Source organism: Struthio camelus, chromosome 5, assembly GCF_040807025.1.
Source record: "Struthio camelus isolate bStrCam1 chromosome 5, bStrCam1.hap1, whole genome shotgun sequence".
Taxonomy (NCBI): Eukaryota; Metazoa; Chordata; class Aves; order Struthioniformes; family Struthionidae; genus Struthio; species Struthio camelus.
Window position 1 is genome coordinate 7,179,480 of NC_090946.1, and position 20,629 is coordinate 7,200,108.

Below are 20,629 nucleotides of genomic sequence, written 5' to 3' on the forward strand. Positions count from 1 at the left end.
TCCAGAGACGTGGTGGAGCAAGAGCAGGCCTCGCGCTTTGCAGGGCTTACCTGTCCCGTCAAAGGGGTCTCTGGGGTCTGAGATGCAGCTCCAGACCTTTTCTAGCACTGTGGCCTACAGCACACAGGCCCTGGAATTGCCCATTTGTTGCCTCAAGCGCTCCATGCTGAGATGGAGGGCAACCAAGGCAGATCCCAGCGGAAAGGTCCTCCCGCAGAGTCAGTCACTGTTCCAAACGCCCCCTCACCTTAGGACATGCAAGAGCATCTTTCTCCAGCTGGCCTCTGCCTCAACACTGGAGAGGAGAAGCTGGCAACGAATTGTGGGAGAAGGACTTTTTCCAAAAAGGGGCCGCAGGAGCAGGTGAACTGGTCATGCTGACCTTGTTGAACCATAGCTGATCTACTATTAGCCTCTTACCTTCACTGTTACCTGGAAAGCTGAGGGCAAGACGATACAGCTCTTCAAAAGCTACCTCCTTGCTGATGTGTAGACTATCTTCGACAACAAACACAAGCTAACCAAGGTTGGTTTCCAACACTAGGGAAGAGAATCTTAGGTTCAACATTTTCAAATGTTAGCTTAGATGTTTATTATGCTCCTGCCATCATCAGCCCCTCTCAAAGAAGGCTTATTTACAGATTTCTACAACCACTGCCACTTTTAGGGCTTCCAAATGCATGTTTCCAGGGCCTAGCCCCTACAAGGACAACTCCTTAGCTGACGTTTCAGACACATAACTGCAGAGGGTATTCAGCTAGAGACATACATACAAATACACACCCAGAAACCAAGACAAGCAACTTGAAATGAATACAGAGAGCTTGTTTTCTGCTCGTTAACATGTATCCTGGAAGTGTGCTGGCACCCTCAGTCCTACTAAGCAAAGCTTCTCTACCAAGAGAGAAGCTTCTCTACCAAAGCATGGCTGGGTACTAGGTCACAATATCTCTTCCAGTGCTGCTTCCTTAGCAAACAGGAGAGAATACGCCCTTACCCTCCCACCCCCCCCTCCCAGTGAAGAAGCCCTGAAACAAAGAAAGTTGGATTATTTCTTACTAGAAAATTCTACCCAATGGGGCACGTTTGGCTGAGAGAGCTCAGTTCCAGGAACTCACTTGCATTACTTTTTGGCCTTAGTACTCACGTACACTAGAGGATAACACTATTCCTTTTAGCTTTAGGGCTAATCACCACCAATGTACTTGTCTGGGCGAGAGAAAACTCATCGGAATACTTTCTACTAGTAGCACTCAAATTTCACTGCACCTATTACCATCTCACTACTGCCCCCTTTCCCAAAATTCCTCCACAATGCCTTCCAAAGGAGAAGGCACAAAGAAAGCTAGCTGCTTTACTTATCCCACAGCTTGGAGCCAATCTGTGAAGGATGATAGATCCGAGGACCACCCTCCCCTCCCCCCCATACACGGGAGGAATGCTGTCAAGAGAAGCAGAGACTCTGCGCCCTTTAGGGCTCACAGGAGAGTGATGGAGTGATTTACCATAGTTTTGGCCAAGGATGCTAGCATCACCTCAACAACAAAGGACACTGCAAGATGCCTTTGTTCTAGACAAACTGCCTACATCAGCTAAGTGTAAACACACCTCATTCTAGGTACAGGCAGCTATTGATGACTCTCAACACGCTGAAATATAGGCCTAGGATGACAGCAGTGGCTTTGAGAAGCAAAGGCACAGAGTACAACTTAGAGACGTGCAGGCCTGAAGTGATAAGGGATGGGACACAGACTCGGCACTGGAGACCTCCTGGCTATAAACAACTCAGCCAGGCGAGGATGGGGAGCGTATACGTGGTTCAGCCCAACACGAAGTCTACAAACCCAACAAGGAACAAAGGAACTCTGAAGAGAGCAGCAGGCTTGAGCTGCTTTCAACCCCCATTTTCCTTCCTGGCCACTGGACACACTCGGTGTCACGACAACGAGGATATTCTAGAGACCGGTCAGGAGACTGATGCTGGGATTCAACTGGATATTGCAATTGCTGTGCTCTGCTAGGCGTATGCTGTTCTTTCAGTGCACTGCTGGGACACTGTGCTCAATCAAAATCCTGTGCGACTTCAACATAATTCAAATAAGTACACGTCCTATTAAGCATTAAACCCTCCACATGTGGAATATTAAAAAAAAAAAACAAACCCAGAGCATTGGACTCTGACATGAAGTTCGAAGTGTGCAGCTGCACACTTCGAATATAATCTGGTTCAAACATGTACTCAGGCTCGGAAATGCTCTCAGCCATGTTTACTCCTCAGACACAATTAACCAAAGGAGATTGTTTCTCCCTGTTCTAACCATTCAGCTCCTGCTAGACCTATATGGACTTAACAGATCTTAACAGATCAGACAATTCTGATAACTTCACATCTCTTGGAGTCACCTCTTCCAGTTCTTATCCTTTTTTTTTTCTGCCAGAGTCCCTCATGGTCTCTCTTCCTCAGCTTGCTTGGGATGCAAAGGCATGGCAGGCTGCAAATGGTACCATCCTCTTCATAAGCCTTACCTTCTTATTTGTGTAGGTAGGCATCAAGCCAGAGCTGTCCTGAATTCTTCAGAGAGCTGAGAAAGAGAGAGAAAGAGCACTTGAGACCACATTAGGAGGAGCTGTTTAGGGGAGTGCTGGTGGGCAAAAGGGAAACAAGAGGGTTTCTATGTGTTGAGATGCTACAGAAGAACAAGCCAACTCTTATTCTTTAGGAAGCCGGTCTCTCCTACATCCTTCTGTACTTTTCCCAGTGTGTTAACTGCTACTTACTGCACAATGTCTGCAAAGGCGGTGAGCAGTGGCTTACATTGGTACTCAATGCCATGTTTGGCACACAAGGACTTCACCAGAGGAGCCACCTTCCAGTAGTTGTGTCTTGGCATCGTGGGGAACAGGCTGCGAAGAGGAGAAAGGCAAATTCTCTGCCAGTGCCCCATAAGAAAGACTATCCTTCAGATGCTCTTATGTTCATTAGTACTTCCCAGGAGTCTCACAGCCCACACTGAGCAGGGCTTTCAGTTGCTCCTGTCTCTTCTATCCCCTTGGTGGGGTTTTAGCACAAGTACTCATAGGATTCTTTGGCTTTCCTCCTCCCTTATTTTCCACTCTTTTCACTTGCATCTGTGTAACAGCATTTCTCCAAATTAAGTTATGCCATCAGCTTGGAGAATCTGCTTCCCCACCTTTCTCCAGAAGTAACCATCTCCATAGCTAAGCAGCACAAGAACGGAGTCCATCCCTCAGCTGCATATCTCACTCTCTGGAGTAACAGCATGAGCAGTTAGTACAGATAGGTTTGGATGAGTATGTCAGACTATTAATGGAGGTGCCTTGACACGGACATTTTCACATTTAAAGGCTACCACTTTGGAAAGACCCTGCTGCTGCCTGTAGGCTTTCATAGACCCTGCCCATATTGGATTTCTGCTGCTTATTCTGGTCTGCCTGCGGATCCAGTGCAAGTTTTGAATTACACTATTATGCTCTGTAGAGATTTCACCCTTCTAAAAGCTATAAACCCACTGGTACCCCAATCATTGTCTGTAGAATGCACAGCAAGAATAGGGTAAAAAAAAAACAAGAGGAAAAAAAACTTTCTCTAAGGGGCTGTACTCACTGATGTTCAATCTGGAAGTTCAGATGCCCAGTGAACCAGTCATTGAACAGGGATTGCTCAACATTACATGTTGCCTGGAGCTGGAGGAGGGGAAAGGAAAGCAAAATGAGTACAGACTGGTGTCTGCAGCCTTTCTCATTTCTCTAAAGAGCATAATATGTTGTGCCACCCTGTTCCATTGCTTTTTTCTAGCCTAAGCTGAGTCACCTCAAGGCAAGGATCAACATTCTCCTTCAGTGATGTGGACCAGCGGTGGTACGCAGACTGGCAAAGGAATTGGCTCTGTGTTCTTGTGAGCATACAGGAACAGACAGAGTCAAAAGTTTCTCCTGGGTCTTCATGGACCTATGTCTGCAGACAGAGCAGAGATGCTAGGCAGCTTCTGTGATGATCGTGCTTTACTGCTGGACTCCAGTGAGGAAAGAGGCGGCATTCTACTGGCGTGAAGGAACTCAGCCAGAGCAGGCCGCCAACTTCCATTTCTGGACATGGGAAAATGGCCCAGACAGAATGGTGTGACAACCAGGGACGTGTATATATTTAGGAAGGAGAGTTGGGACCTAGCTCCTCCTTCCCTGTTATCACAACTGAATCCTATTATTCCATTACTCTTCACTTCCCAGGCACCAACAGGTTTTTCACCCTTTATGCAATGCAGGACTTGCTGCATTGCACCTAGAATTCACACTCAAACAGCCACAAATCTTAGGAAAGGAAAATATCTTACCTGGGTAGACACCCAATCCAAATTCTTATCATAATATATATCCATTGGGATATGGTTCATTTGTGAAACCCAGACAAACCAGCTGCTCTCCAGCATCCTGTGCAGTTAGACAAGAGGCCAGGATTCAAAACCAGATAAATAAGCCCAAAGATGAGCCATTGACATGACACTGTACTCAGACTTACAAATACATGGCTAACACCTGCCTCGCTAATCCAACAACTCCAAGAAAACAGCCCGCCAGATGGGGCAGGCTTCTCCCACACATTCATCACACTGGCACGATGGCTATTACTGCTCCCTACTATTTAGCACTTTCTTATGGAACTCTTGATTATTTACAAAGTTTTGTTATGAAATTGATGCAGGATAGTATTCATCTTGTTCTACCTGCACCAAGGACCAAACTGATTAGAATCAGTAAAATATGTGAACTAAATGAAGTGTATACATGCATTTCAGACTGCTGGCTAAAACATTTGCAAGCCCACGCTAAGCTATTTCTGTTAAATATTCTCTTTCTCTAATCGGTAGTAGATCCACTATCCAAAGCGCTGAACATTATGTAAATTATGTATTCTCCAATTTGGTCAGCATCCAGCAAAACCTCTCCGCTGCTGCAGCCAACGAGCTGACTCCAAACTTGGACTAGTGATCAAGCAGAGGAGTTTCAGTTTAATTTTAGGAAATTATACCATTCAGCAGAAAGTGAGACGGTCAAAGAAAAGGTGAAAGAATAAACAAAAGGCAAAGAAAGGCATGCACACACAGATGATAAGAATATACAGGGGAAGGCGGAAGGACCTTCTAAAGAGATATTACCTGAATATAAAATAATATGCTAGGAGACTCTTTATTCCTAATAATGATCCATAAGTAAAAAAGAATCTGATATAGAAGGTCAGCATCCAGGCCAGGTCCTACCAAAATCAGAGACAACAAGAAAAAAAAAATCTTTAGAAATTACATTCACTTAAATCTTTTCCTGAGCCTCATGTCAGAAGAATGAGAAAATTTGCTGCCTTCAGCTTCTGTAGGCTTTTGCTAAATTACATAATCTAGATAAGCTCAAGTTATCACAGGCTAATAAGACTGCCTTTTCATGACTTCCTATACTAGAGGTGAATTTGAGCATTTACTCCTAGTAAGTGGATTAATTTGTTAGCAAACGGCATGCATTCAGAAACATGAGTTAAAGACTTATATCTAATCATTGTCCAGGTCTCCACAGTGAATACAGTGCTAGAGCAACAGACAACTGTATATCTCATTTTGCCTGTGGCTGGAAGTTGCTCTCTCTTCCTGCATTCATAACGCACTCAAGAGAAGGAAGAATGAAACATTAATTTTGGCTGCCCAGCATAGGGAGCTATGTAGTTCAGTGTAAAGTGTATGCAGATTGCCTGCAAATCAAGGATTTTTAAGTTCCCATAAATCCACATCCTTCTGCTCCTGACCACTACAGACCTTCTGCGTTTGCTTCCCAAACCAACGAAGTAGACAGGGCATTTGTTGGTTCTGTGAATGTGGCAAAGCAGCGCAAGTCGAAAAGGCTGGTGCTTACTTTTGTGCCTTTATCATCAAGCTGGGGAACACAGCAATGGGTTTAGCAGAAAGCATGCAGAGCCACTGGAAGTATTTCAGCAAACTGACTGCAGTATCAGGCGTAACTGAAAAGCATACAACATCACACAGCAGGGACTGAGTTCTGAACACAAGCAAGCTCCGTGTTCAGGAGAAAGGTTGAAGGCCCACACCCAATCCCTCCTAGCTGCACAAGCAGCAATACTTACCGCCCAGTATCTTTTTGTGTATGCAATATAAAATGTGTGACAGTGGAAGTAGGTAGGAAACAGGAGCGGAGGAAGAGCTGTAAGGGAGAATCCGTTATCACTGTTAATAATAATGAACTGAATAACAGACACCACACTGCAAACTGCAACCAAAGGATCCCCGAACAGTCGCTCAATATGGAGAACGTCTGAGAAGTTTCAGGGCTATGGCCTTATACAGACGTTTCTGGAAGCTATCAGTATGCCTCAAAACAGAGAAACAGTGAGTGACCTGGGAGCCTACTGGTCTCAGAAGTAAAACAAAGGTGACACAAGAAGTTCTCCAAAGCCAGATTGAGGACGGTTCCTGCTCTTTAGCATGACAGTCTTGCTGATGCTACTGCTAACATTACCTGTGGTCACAGGTAACGTTGTCTTCTGTTTCCTCGTGGGGAGCTATGGCCAAGGCTTCTCTTCAATAAGAGTGAAATGAAAAAGGGGCAGGGAGAATTCTGCAAAGTAAGGAGGCAAGGTCTCTTCACCCCTGTGCTGAAACTGTGCTAGTTTGGAAAAGGAATAAAGCTTCACTAGGTCAGGGAGAGGCAGGGGGACAAGCACGAACCTAGTGATCAGGGCTGATGATTATATTCTTCCACACAGGCACCTTAGTGCTACTCAAGTCCTGTGGCTTGGATCTACAAGCCCCATTGGTTCTTATGGCATTACAAGAGAATGGAGATACTCACTGATGAAGAAGTATTTGTGCTGATGATTGTATGGCATGTATTTTTTCTTTTTGATCCCAAGCTGTGAAAAGAAAGAACAACAAAATGCTGAGTGAAGACTAAGCAACCCATTCAGGTAACTTTCTGTTTTCCGTTCTTGTCTCCCAAGAAGCACTCTTTGTGCATAGTTCCTACAACCCTCATTACTACTGTCTCCCTCTTGTGTACCTGTCCTATTAGCTTACATACATAATATGCCTTAGAAAAGGAAAAGGAAGGGAAATCTTCAATCCAGTGAACAGCTTTAATGCCTTACAACTTGTAAAGTTCTTCAGCTACAAATAATTAAGCAAACCAGAAGCCTTTCTCCAGTAAGGGAAAATAAGTGAAATAAGTAAGTAATTGCTACAAGGTAGATCTAGATATACTCATGACAAAACAAAAGAGAGGTAATATAGCCTGTAAGAAAAAGCTAAATTGGCAGGAAGCAAACTGCTGTCACAGATACCACCATTATCTGCACTGGAAGGGAATAACGAAGCAAAAGTTATACCAGAAGCTTTCATCCATTAAAAGATGGTGTGATCTCTAAGCGTACAAGGGTTGTGATAAAAATAATTTTGAGGGTGGGTAGAGGTGAATTTTAACTGTTGAATTTCCTTGTTTTTGTATTCCTATTCCTATTACATTCATAATTCATTTGGTGCAATCTTAGATATTTCAAGATATTTCAGTTATATTACTGGTCAAAAATAGCCATAAGTACTTCCTCTGTTTTCTTTTTCTACTTCATTCTCTGATTCCGTATACTTACGCTGACAGCTTCACGCTGGCAAAAGACTTATGAGGAGAAAGACATTTCACCCCTAACTGTTATAGCTATGCTGACAGAGCCTCAAAAATTGATGGAGTTGGGCAACAAAAGGGATACAGCGTTGCCTCAGGCTGGCGCTCCTGGTGGTGGTCTAGTTGTACAAGCTGAGAATGTCCTATGCTGTTGCATGACCTCTGCCCATGAAAGGGACCTGCCAATAAACAGTTCTACAGAGCTACGTGAACAGCCCTTGGTTCCTCAGCCCTGCTGTTACTGGCTGCCTTTTGCGATAAGGCTTCTGCCTTCTCCTAGAAAGCACAAACATGCAGAAGCAGTCTATACCTCTGAGCCTCAGGCATTAGTATGAAGCAATAAGGCTTACAGGTTATCTAAGAATCATTAATTAGCGTGTTGTTATGAAATCCAATAGGTCATTAGATTGCTATAATCGTTAATAGTCCTTTTCGTGGTGGGGCTTCCACAGCACGTAAAACACATAAATCACATCTAATTTATTTACAACTACTCGTCAACTGTCTAAGCAACCTTTAAAGGAACTTACTGTAAACTATGACCTGCTCCTGAAGACTGAAGAAAATGGACACAGAAATGAAAGTAATTTTTTTTCAGAAACTGTCATCACATCTTAGTTTTAGATCTTTATGTTCTAATGTGCTTCTTGTTGACTAGCGGGTTCTTCCCATTTCCTAGCACATGGGCATGAACACACACACATACACACACGCTGACCTCCACAGAGAATTTTTTCCCCAAAGTAAACAAGAAAGGGTGCATATCAATGTCAGGATCTTTCTGGAAGCAGTTGGGCTTGGCATGATGCTGGGAGTGCAGAAGAGTCCACCATTTGGCTGAGGCCCCCTGTTAAAGTGAAAAACAAAGTATGAAGAGTACGATGATCTCAGAGCCAGTTAAAACATGCACTTTTGCAGTAAGGACATCAAATCTAATAGGCGTTTCCAGAGTCGGGTACTTACAATCAAATGGCACATCACAAACTTATGCAGCAAGTGGTTCCACTTGGTCTTCCTGAAGACTGAAAGATGACCTAAATCATGCTGTAACCAAGAAGCCTGGACCTGGAAGAGGAAAAAGGAACCACTGAGAGCAGGAAAAAGAGGAATCACAATCAGGACAGTGCCATACCCATCCTTTGCTTTGATTTATCAAGATTTACTTCTCAGCTACTTCTCCAACACCGCAAGCAGATAGGAGCTACGAAGGCTTGACATTCTTGAGGGTTCCCCTAAAATATCTCTTGCAGGAGGGAGTCACAGATTAAGCATACCGAGAACTCCCCACATGCAAACTTTCTTATTTGCACTTTCTGTAAACACATGCCACGCAAACTGTGTTTTCTAACAACTGAAGAGGAGAACTATGCCAGGTGAGGAAACGGAGGACTATGAAACTGCAATACTATTATATGTATGACAGTCCATGCAATTCTTTGCATATATGCTATGGGCTTGGTAGCTTACCTGCGAAATGGTCAGTGCCGCCAGAGAGACAATAAAGGGTATTAACGATGTCCCAAAGTAGAAGAGAATGAGCCAAGCAGCAGCATCCAGCAGGAGGATGTGAGTGAGGTGCAGGAAGAAGAAGAGTCGGTTTGGCTTCAGAAGTCCCATCTTCTCAACAGTGGCACGCAATTCACGGAAGTCTTCCACCAGCATTTTCTGTGAGAAGCACCAGTGTTAGAACATCCCTTGCTCCTAGGGCATGGCACTGCAGTCTCAAGGCCCTTTTCAACATGCTGCAATTGCAGTAGGCAACTAGGCAAAGGAAAAGTTGGGGCAGGCTAGGGGGAGTGGGAAAAAGAGAGTCTTGGACAGAGGGAAGCAGTGAGGTCCATACAGACCAAGGAACGTTTGCACACCAAGACCGCTCCTATCCCATCTGTGCCTCTCTTGTGAGGTTTTTCTTTGACATATCAGATTGATGACTCCCACAATGCCATCAACAGTGCTTCTGTGGATGATTAAGGAACTGGACTTTGAGACTGCTATAGAGGGCCCTACAAAAGGGCAGTGCCAATACAGCCTGTGAAACTAGGCTTATTTTATGGCTAATACACTCTGCCTGCATCCTCCCCCTACAGATATCTACAATAGAAGGGAGTAGTAGGGTTTGAAAACTGACTATCAGATGGAGAGAATTTCTGAATATTTGGTTAGCTCTTTCTCAAAGCAGGGGAAAGAAGAAAAGGCGATAGCTGTGATATTCGTGAGAGCAAAGCAAGGCTCTGTTATTTTGCTAAGGTTGCTGTGATAAGGAAAACTCCATCTTCAGGAGTCTCATTCTAAACCACGTAAACATGGATTCAGACTAATATTCATTTATTATTCCTAGGCAGTAGCACAAAAAAATAGTGGAAAAAAAATTAGATCCCACTGTTGCAGGAGGTATGCTGATACAGAAGAACAAGGTCTAACGTCAGAATATTCCGCTTTAATCTACTTTTGGTTTGACTGATGGGGATAGACTTACGTTCTTAGCGGGCTCAACACTGGGTTCCTCTGGTGCCAGCTCCCCAATCTGCAGTGACTTCAAGTACTTGCTCACGAGCAGCTTGTCAACATGGAATGCTACAAAGGCATCCTGCAAACGTACGAGAGTAAAGGAAGAGATTAGAAAAAGCAGCACTGTTACTAACCTCCATCCGCTGCGCACACTAACGCTAGGGAGGAGCCACAGCGGCAGAGATAGCTGGCTTACCTTTCCACCTCGTCAAGCTTTTGCTGACCTTTTTATTCTTGTCTTTGTCCTCCCCTCTCCTTAAGTGAGACCTTATTTCAGCTGACAAACAGAAGAGGTCCGACTTCCACTACTGCAGTTATTATGGGTATACAGGTGCCATAACGCAGGGTTGAATGAACGCCTAAAGCGCAGCTTAGTTTCCTTGCCTTTCTTCCCTTTCCCACCCAGTTTTAGTAACTCTTCTGTCTCCTTTGACTTTCAGGTGCTCAGACCAGCAGACCAGAATCTTGTTTGCTGTGCAATTTGTCAAAAGAGAATGTTGCCTTTTAAATCTGACTGCTTAAAAGGAAAATGCAGTTCTTCTTATTGACAGACCGGGAGGAATTTTAACCTTGCAGAAATATATCCTTCCCAGAGGCTGCACTCACACATTTCCCAATGTAATCATGCAAGAGCATCAAGACTTTTGTCATACTCCGGCTATACATAAAGAAGGGAAACGACACTGCAAGAAGCGATACAAGTTCTGAAGGAGGAGGAGGATAGGTGACAGCATCGAGAAGCCTGCCCTAGGAGAGGAAGCAGAACAATATCCCTATCTCTGGGTAGAGAACTCCACGCAGGAAGGATTTCACCAAGGACCACGTGATGCAGGGAAACCTTCTGTTTTCTCTAGTCCTTGGCGTTATACAAAAGGAAGTGAATGCAAGGATCCAGTTCATATTCACAGGTCTGGTTAGGTGCCGCTGATCTACCACAAAGAGCACTAAACAGCGATGGTGCGATAGCCTCCAGGCAGGGTCAAGGACAAAAGGGCAGGATACAGAAAGACAGGGGAAGAGGAAACGCCCTGAGAGCGTATGGAGGGGGCAGCTGAAGCCCTGAAGGAAACAAGAAGACGTGCTTGGATATGCTGCAGATGAGACTCCAGGGTCCTGGGTATGTTCACCCTGCAGCTCCATGTAGCTGTCACTGAGTTCGCTCTAAACAAGCTAGTTCAGGTATCGCACATAATCAGGCTACACAGGAGAGCACAGAAATACACATACGCTAATTTTTCCTGCTTCTGCAAGAGGTCGACTAGTGCCAGCCTCTAAGATAACTGAAATCAGACGGCTTCCTCCGTGCTGTATTACGCCACCCTGCATTGTAGACGTACCTGTAGTGAATATCCCACCTTTTCTCTCTCTCTCTCTCTCAAAAGGTTTTTCTGAGGCCAAGATTCATAGCTGGCAAGTAAGCAGAGTTCAAGATAGAGCAAGATACTCCAACATCACATGTATCAATTAGCCTTGGAACAAAACCACATTCTGAATACTGTTCCTGGTCAGATGTGATGAGGCTGTTGTTATCCAAGAGTGCTGAGTTGATGGAGCTTTACTTGCTCTTCAGCATCTCCGGAGCAAAGTTAAAAAGTAAAAACCCTTCCTATTAATTTCACTTACAGCCCTTGAGCTGCAGTTTCACGATGCGTGCTTAAAAAACAAAAGGTGGGAAAATAACCAGGCATTTTTCTACTCTGGTGCATAGTCTCTAAATGTGCACAAGTGTGAAGATATTTGAGCTGGTGTCGCATGAAACTGGCTGAAGTCTGGCAAGGCTTAATGATCTGGTCATGGCAGCAACCTGTAAGAGCCATCTCAGATCCCAGAAATAAAATATCTGTACTTTCCAAGTTTATGCATTGTCGAGTATTCCAGCATCCTCAGATGAAAGAAATTTGACCGTACTAAATGAAAGAAAGCTGACTGCAGTAAAGAAAGCAAATGAATGATGGAAAATATGGAAAGCAAGCTATAGCATTTGAAATTTAAATTTAGTGGACTGAAAATTGTTTTCACTTCTGTGAGCATCAAACATCCCCTATCTAAGGAGGATCAGGGAACTATTGGCCTTGGGTTGTTTTTCAAAAGACAGAGCAAGGAAGCAAACGACGCTTTTCACATACTGATTTATTTGTACAGAAGCTGATTTACTCCTATTTTCACACTTTCCACATGTATCAGAAGGCAAGAACTCCAGGGAATATGCCAAACGGTGTGGCATGTCCCCACAGCTTAGTAGGGACAAAAAATAGCAGTCAAATAGGAAAGGTGGTGAACGGAAGTCTTCTCACCCATGGAGTGACACGCCAGCAGTTGGACACTTGCTATCGACGTAATTCTTTCAAACAATTTTGCTCACCCCGAGGGCCAGAAGGCCAATATGCAATAACTACAAAAACTTTTCTGGAAAAACTGCTTGTGAAAGCAGGCTGTCTTTGCCCTCCCTACGTGATGTGGCGTGGCACACGACGAGCGATACCTTTCTTAAAGGTATGTTTCTGGGAGCGACCGCTGCAGCTACCAAAGGGCCGTTGCTGTACATGTGTGGCAGCATCCCCCTGCTACCCTCGCTGTAGGCACCCACTGAAGTCGCTACAGTACCTGCAAGAGCGATACTGGGAGAGAGGGAATCCCCAACACTTGAGCAGCGCACCACCACCACCCCCCCCCCCGGGGGCCCGGCGCGCCCCTCACCGTGGCGTCCTGCCCGGCGTGGCTGACCAGGAGGCGGGCGCCTCCCGGGTGCCGCCGGCAGAAGCGGCTGATGTCGTACACCTTCCTGTCGATCACCAGCCAGCGCTCCTGCGGCTCCGGCCCCCGGCCCGTGCGCAGCCCGATCTCCGCCCAGGTGAAGCGCCGCGGGGCTCCCGGCCCGCTCGGCGCTGCCCGGCAGCGGCACCATCCCCGCTGCCGATCCCGGCGCTCCGCGCTCGGCCCGGCCTTTAGGATCCTCCCTCCCTCCCTTCCTTCCTCCTTGCGGCCAGCCAGCGCCCGCGTTTGCTCCTCCCGGCTTTTCGCCGGAGCCGCGGGAGCAGGGAAGCCTTAGCCTAAAACGCGCTTCAACCCCCTGGTTGAATCGGCGAGCCGGCACCCCCCGCCCCTTGCAGCTCCGTCTGGATCCGACGGGAAAGCGCAAGTTACGCCTGACGGCAAAGCCATGCCCACGGCCCTAAGAAGTCAGTATTGGGTTTGGGAACCTGCTGAGCAACCCCCTTTCTTTTTTTTTTTTTTTTTTTTTTTTGCATTTCCAGTTTTCCAGCGCTCCCAGCAGGAACAGGGCAGGGAGGAGACGACTTCCACGCTGCTGCTACAGTGCGAAAGACTCTTCTCCCATCCCTGGGCTACGCCTGGGATGGCGCGCACAAAATGTTACAATAGATAACATGCTACCAGCATAAGTGCTTTTGTTCTCCCGCCCCCTCTTTCTTGCTTGCAAAATTGCTAAGTAAACTATTGATTTTGGGGGGGGGGAATAGAACTATTAACTTCTGGAAATGAATATTAGTTACAAAATAGCACTTGGTTCAGCTATTTTCTATCCTTCTAAAGCAGTCATAATAGCCACCTGACTTTCTTTTAGCTTAAAGATAGACCATAAAGTCTTGAAAATAATATACAACACACCTGATTCAATGATTTCTTCATTCCATACAAAAGTCCATATTAAAGTCTGCATCAGTATCAATCTGGATGGAGGAGAACACAACTAGGACAGAGTTTTCTAAAGCATTTGATCAAACCTTAAATTAATGTTTCAGTTACTACTATCTTTCAATAGTTTGTAATATTCCATTTGCATTATTTCCTATACGTTTGTAACATCTCTCTCGTCTCTACTTTGCACAGTTTTCCCCAGTGTTCATTTGCTTTTGAGTCTGCTTGGGCTAGCAAAGCGCTCTCTCGACAGTAATTCTGCAGTCTACGTTTATTTTTAGAAATGTTGATCCAAAGAACCACGAGGAACCCCATATAGTTAGAACAGTTTAAAGAGGTGTTTATGACTTTTCTGCTTTAAAGGGAGGTGTGGAAAGACACAAAAGCCCATTACTCAAGCCAATTCTGAACGACAGCCAATGAAATAAGATGCTTTAGAAATAGGCTTTATACTTGTCCTCCTTGACCTGTTTCTTTGCTTCTCCCCTTTCACAGTAGGGTGTCGGAGACAAGGGGAGACATGCTCATCCTATGATGATCACAAGCCTCAGTTTATTTGCGCACTCTTATGATTTATATAACAGAGTTAATTAGTTCATACATATTGCAACAGCCAAGCTCCTTATAGGTTTGATACAACTTAGTGCTTATCTTGCAAAACAGTTACTCTCGTGTTAACGTACGTGAGTCCTTCTTAACCACAGTCAGTTATTTACAGCTTCGTTTGTGCTGATTTAGTATTTGACCCTCCTTTCACATCTGCTTCTTCAAGCACTTCTTCAGACACGAACTTCGCGTGCTTTTTATTGCCCTTTGGCATGTAGCCATCTTGCAGTGAGACTTCCCACAGTAGGGAGTCAAAAAGCTGGTTTTCCTTCTTGTTCCTGGGCTTTGCCATCCCACACAGTCACTCTCAGTACTTTTTACAGACCTTATTTTTGTTACATTTGAGATCAGGTGTGTACTGATGCAGTGGATACGACTTAGGGGCACAGCAGAACTTGTTTCTTTTAGCTTCCCTCCTACACTGAATCCTCACTACTGAGTATTCCCCAGAGAAGGAGGTAGAACTCAGTCCACCTTGTCCTAATTTCATACCTCCTTAGCTGCTTTTTCTGACTCCAAAGCTCCCTGCAAAGTTAAATTAGCTTCCACACCACAACTGGTGTTTGGGAACTTAATGTAGAAGTATTAAGCAGCCCTGGCAACCTGGATATTTCAGGAGATAGGTAACAGCGTCACTGGAGCTTTAGATTTTGAAAAGTGTCCTTAAGCACCCAAAACGGCAGCCAGGCAATTAAGTTCTTTCACGGATGAATGCCAAACCTTTGGACAACCGAATCTTTAATTACTCAAGAATGAGCCACGCACAGCCCATTCAGAGAAGGAACTCACTGTTGTGTGGTCAGTGCACCGTTCATGACAGAGGCTCCAAACTGTAGACATTACTCTGATAGAAATGCTGATAATAATAATTGCTATTGTATCAATTGACTGCTGTTTGCAATGGAATGATATGTTTGATAACAATTCATTTATCTGAACCATAGCTGTCTATCACATGAAGTTGCCAACTACTCTTTTTTTTTTTTTTTTTTTAAACTGGAACCTCCCCCCCCCCCCCGAAGCTGAATGTATGCATTTCCAGTATTGCAGGTCTCTGTTTTCACATTTTGCAATCTGTCCTTTCATAATAAAAGATCTCATTTACTGAAAACAGAAACTTCAGATTATGACTTGAGAATACATCTACCTGATACCCACTTGTTCCCTTATATAGCCCACATTTTTGTGCTCTCTAATCCATCCTTCCCTTCCTTGCGTTGGGGTGATGTGAACCGAACCTGTGGCACGGTGCTTTCTTTCACGAAGCCTGAAAGAAAAAGTAGATTTTGAGTGGGGTTAAATGGACCTTGTATGCAGGTTAAAATCAGAACACTGATTTTCCAAACTGTGCTGTAGCACCTTATAAGTGCTTAACGTATTTGCTGGCTCCGAGGAGGAATGTTAGTTCCCTTTCCGCGAGCCATGGACCACATGGCAGTTCTTGAACACCAGAGAAACATTAACAAGACAAACGGCACCAAAGAGGTGTCTGGGGAGACCAAGCATGTTCAGGTTTGGACAGGAACTTTCTCTCCACTGATAGCAGGATCATCAATAAATCTCAGGAGCATCACTATCTATCCTCTTCTGCCATGACTTGGGAAACCAGACAAGGTGGGATCACATTCAGTTATGAATGCTGTGTGCGTTTGGAAGACAGAATGGAAGATGGTATTTGTTTCAAAAAGTTTTAGAGGCCACGATACTAAATAGCATTATTGTAGACTCCTTTTGCCTGCACAAATGCTGAAAAGCTGGAGTTTAATGTTTCCAAATGAAGTGCAACCTGGATATTGATGGACTCCATCACCAGTTTCCACACTCAGAAAATGCGCTAATGAGTAATCCTACAGGATTGGGGATGAGTAGCGCCACACTTTAGACCAAACATGTCCCTATCTGCTAGTACGCTATTTTATGGCATAGGCTTATTCTTTCACCCTGGCAGGTGAGGCAACTGCCAATATACGTGCAACTTTCTTGCCATTTACTACAATTCAAAATATTTATCAGAGGCAGAAAGAAGACACATTATTGATTTGCCTGATAACCAACATATCAGAACCACTGTGGCTTTCTATTTTTGCTATTTTGAACTACCATAACATCAATTCAGGCTGCATCTTCTGTTATAACACAGTAATATCTTTCTAATGCGTTCCTTTTCCGTCACAGTTGTGGCCAGTGTTAAGAGTTTCAGTAACAAAAGATATTATTAATTTCAACGACACAAGTTGTTGAAAGGGTGTAATCAGAGCAGCCAGCCACAAAATAGACCCCAACATCTCCATAAACAGGAATCTCTGAAAACACTGCAATGGTTTTGGGGTATTTTTAAATGGGAAGGAGATAGTATCTCAGGCCAGGAGCCTCTTAAAAGCCTGGTGGTTGTACAGCACATAAATGAGCAGAAATTTTTTCCTGTTATTAAGTGATTCAGCAAGATCTGCCTTATCAGCTAAGCTACTTAAGCATCTAGGACTTCTGCTGCATAACAGATGTGCAACCATTATCTTCCAGGTGTTTCTAAGTCTTAGGAGAATGCCAATAAGCTACCTAAATAACTGCCTCATGATTGATGCTCAGAATGAATCTCTGCAAAGAAATAAAGAATCACTTAACTTTTCCTGCTGAGTGCTTCTCAGATTGAAGTCTTCACAGAATCGGCCTCGTCATTGGCAATTCACCAAAAATTATGCCCGTCACCTCCTAGACAGCTTCTAACTGTTCTGTGCTTTTTAGCTTTCATTGTTCAGTGATCAAGCTGGCAAATATAAACAGCAATGGGCTCGGGTAAAAGTAGAACAAAACATCTCTTACACTCTTCATAGCTTTCACAAAAGCTGGTTACTTGAAGAACATGAAAATCCTTACAGATCTCATACCATATCCATAAGAAAATGAATCTTAAGCAAGCTGTTCCTTGTTTCCCTCCAGTTCAAAATCCCATAACTATTTTTGCATCCTGGGGCTAGTTAATGACCATCAGCTCCCCCACTACTTCTGTGAATGAAAGATCAAAACACCTCCTCTAAAGCCACACAGAGGAAGCACATCCTTGAAGCAATAAGCCTCTGCTGGCAAGGATCTTTAGCAAGTTTTTAGAAATTCTTCCTTGCACCTCGTTCACGGCCCTGAACACTAGCCTAGAAAAGACCCAAGTGAGCAAGCCTCTGTTAAATACGTTTCAGTGGAGTAAATGATGTGGCAGAGCTGATGCTGGTTGTATTCCTTCCAGATGTTCCCCACTGCTCCACTAGTGTGCTCCACAGTTAGCTAGCACCACGTTGAGAGGTCCTCCTGATAATGACACAGCAAAGTTTGTTAGAGCTACTTTGTGGAAATTTCTGAAAGGTTAAATAATGTGACCCAGTGGAGGTCAGCAAAGAGACAAAGAATGTGCAGAACAGCTAGAAGTTCAGAATAAAAAAAAATACGGTATGACTGGATGGGTGGCACTGGCAGTACTGTATCCTTGCATTTTCATCTGTTGCAACATGTGCTTTCATAATAACAGATCTTATCTACTGCCCCCTAAAAAGCATCAGTGTATGACTCAAGATTTGCAGCACAAACATATCTGTCGAATAGAAAAATGATATAATCTCTTTTCTGTCATAGCATGCTACACCCTTTTGGCTAGTAAAACTGATGATGTCCTATTCTGGTGATAGCTGCACCCATGATCACAGGGAGCGTGCCTCAACCCCTGGCAGAAGTTATGGAAATAGATGGAAGCATTCTCCCCCTAACTTGTCTTCTCTTTTAACTTCTTAAACTCCTTAAAAAAACCCTACATTATTCCCATTTGCTGCACTCCAGATTGCTTTTCAAAGCACCAGATCACCAGTTACCACATTTTTGTCATACTTCTACCTAAATCAGACCAGAAGTTCCTATACAGTGCTGAAGAGGCACTAAATATGCAGCCCTACATGTCTGAACAGGGCAGATGAGAGCCTCGAGGTGGAGGAGAGGCTTCCCAGAGCCATGGAAATTCAAAACACATTTACAACCCATCTGAGCTAAACTATGAATACTGTCGCAAGGACAGGGTAATGACTAGGTTACCTTACTGGGTAAGGGAAAAGAGGGACTTGGACTCTTATTTATATTCTTTGTGGGATGGTGGTTTGCGGGAACCATTGCTATACGCTGCAACTAGGGAAGAACAGCTCACTGGATACTCAGTCTGATGTATTTTTCAAATTTCTCTCCAACTCAGGCTACACAGCAAAGGAAACTGGCATTCCTCTAACAGTCTGGTTCCTGGGGGTACAGTAACATGGAATAACTTCTAATACTACTAACAGGACAAAAAGGAAAAGATAATCTGAAAAAGATGCTGGGTATGAGAAGTTTTGGGAGAAGCGTGTGCTCACATGCTTAAAGATTCTGCACAATAAACCACAGCGCAGATTTTGTAACACCAATGGGGCTGTGATTTCTCTCATCAGCCTTGTTCCTCGCACCTCAAACTTAGCAAGGCGGCTGCTGGTGTGCATCGCAACTGCAGTAGAGCACCGAAAGGCAAGACACAATAAAGGATCACACACCACCTCTACTCCAATCTACACATGAAATAAAACTAAAGTGCCTGATCACCTAGTACCACAGGAAGCATTCCTCCTGTATTAAACAACATGCAGGAATTTCAGCAACTGAAAGCTTTATCAATCTAGGTAAACTTTGCTTTGTGTTATCTTGTTCCTTTTCCCAGTATAGCTGTTCTGCAAACTGAGACACCTGAAAACCTGGAAACAGTTAAAATATGTCAAAGCCAGTCATCTGAAAAATTGAAAACATAGACTTAAGGTCATGCCCAGATCACCTTATCTTTACAGTCTTTGAGTGATTTCCTAATCTACCAATCCCCCTCTTCCTCTCCTCCTCCCCTGACTATTACTTTGTTTCAGGACAGCAAAGAGAATTAGCCTACGTTTTCCCTCCCAGGCCAAACATTTACATCTAGACCTAACCTTAAGCCTCTAACTGGAGTGCCTAAGTTAAGGGGCCAGGTGCTTTAAACTCTGTGGCCAATGCAATGAGATGGGCGATTCAATTTTAGGTAGGCCATAGTTTATCCCCTATGGATTACTATCCTGCGATAGAATTTGAACCCTTTTATTCTCTTGCCCATGAGCCTGGCACTACACTTGCACTTACCACTGGACATGAGTTACGCTGGTTATTTCAAAGGACACATGTAACGCTGTCCTCTGTACGCAAGGGGGTCAGACGGAGGGGCTCAGACCCCGTGGAGATTCTTGGCTCTTCCAGATAACCCTACGTCACAGCATTGCTAAACTGGGTTCTCACCATCCAGCTCACACGGCAAGAGTACCTGGGATATTCTCAGCTGATTTCCACTGCATACTGCCAGTCTGGCGGGGAGAGAGGAATTAATATATTGTCACTCTTAATGTCACAGTTCTGGGCTTTCAAAAATGTGGTTTACAGCCATAATTTCTCCCTTTCCTAATCTTCAGAAGTTGCTGTTGTGCTGAAGGTAGTATTTCGAAAAGGCCCAAGATACAGTCTAGCAACTCCTATGTTTTAGCAACAACAAAATCATTGCAATTACAAAAGCAATCTCAAATTACATTATGGAGCAAGTGAAATATGTCTTTTATTATAGGCCAATACAAAGTCAGCAGAGAGACAATATAACATTTAGAAGTTATATTGCCACGGACCAATGACAGTGGCAGGGAGAATACAGAGAAACCTGGAATCACACACACCCCCAAAGCAAATTACAGAGAAACTTGTGGCAGCTTTCCACAATAACTGAATATATCATCCAGAAAAAGAGAAGGGCATTCTGTATGTAAATGCTACTGCACTCTTTCTTTCTCTTTTTCCTATACAGCAGCAGCTGTATAGGCAGCCCAAATTTAAGACTAAGATAAAACTGAAGTTCTTGAGTTCTACTCAGATTCTCTCTGAGCTCCTTCCACTTGTTTTGGACAGTTACCAACTTACCTGCTAACATTCTCTTTCATAATTGAAATTGTACTTTCAGCTCTTATCATCAGGTCTCCTGTTGTTGTTTTATTAACAATTGAAACATATTTTAGAAAAAGTCTAAAGAAGCAAGTAAATTAGAAAAGCAAACAATCAAAAAAACCTTTTGCAGACCATATATATGAGTAACCAATGT

General features: G+C 44.0%; 1 protein-coding gene across 2 annotated transcripts in view; it reads right to left on the bottom strand.

Annotated features, from left to right (window-relative positions):
- Positions 1 to 572: 572 nt before the first annotated feature.
- Positions 573 to 20,629, bottom strand: part of LOC104139318 (acyl-CoA (8-3)-desaturase) — a 40,750-nt gene continuing 20,693 nt past the window's right edge. Inside the window, exons 12-24 of one of the 2 annotated variants that reach the window (XM_068944433.1) lie at positions 15,625 to 19,850; positions 13,831 to 13,892; positions 10,172 to 10,282; positions 9,163 to 9,360; positions 8,659 to 8,760; positions 8,414 to 8,542; positions 6,871 to 6,931; positions 6,146 to 6,222; positions 5,175 to 5,272; positions 4,353 to 4,449; positions 3,626 to 3,705; positions 2,779 to 2,904; positions 579 to 2,582 (exon numbers count right to left, since the gene is read on the bottom strand). In XM_068944433.1, coding sequence (XP_068800534.1) covers positions 2,531 to 2,582; positions 2,779 to 2,904; positions 3,626 to 3,705; positions 4,353 to 4,449; positions 5,175 to 5,272; positions 6,146 to 6,222; positions 6,871 to 6,931; positions 8,414 to 8,542; positions 8,659 to 8,760; positions 9,163 to 9,360; positions 10,172 to 10,282; positions 13,831 to 13,851 — 1,152 coding nt within the window. In that variant the 5' untranslated portion in view covers positions 13,852 to 13,892; positions 15,625 to 19,850 and the 3' untranslated portion in view covers positions 579 to 2,530. Of the gene's footprint in view, positions 2,583 to 2,778; positions 2,905 to 3,625; positions 3,706 to 4,352; positions 4,450 to 5,174; positions 5,273 to 6,145; positions 6,223 to 6,870; positions 6,932 to 8,413; positions 8,543 to 8,658; positions 8,761 to 9,162; positions 9,361 to 10,171; positions 10,283 to 12,900; positions 13,276 to 13,830; positions 13,893 to 15,624; positions 19,851 to 20,629 lie in introns of those variants that run through there. The other variant, XM_068944434.1, reaches the window with a different exon arrangement.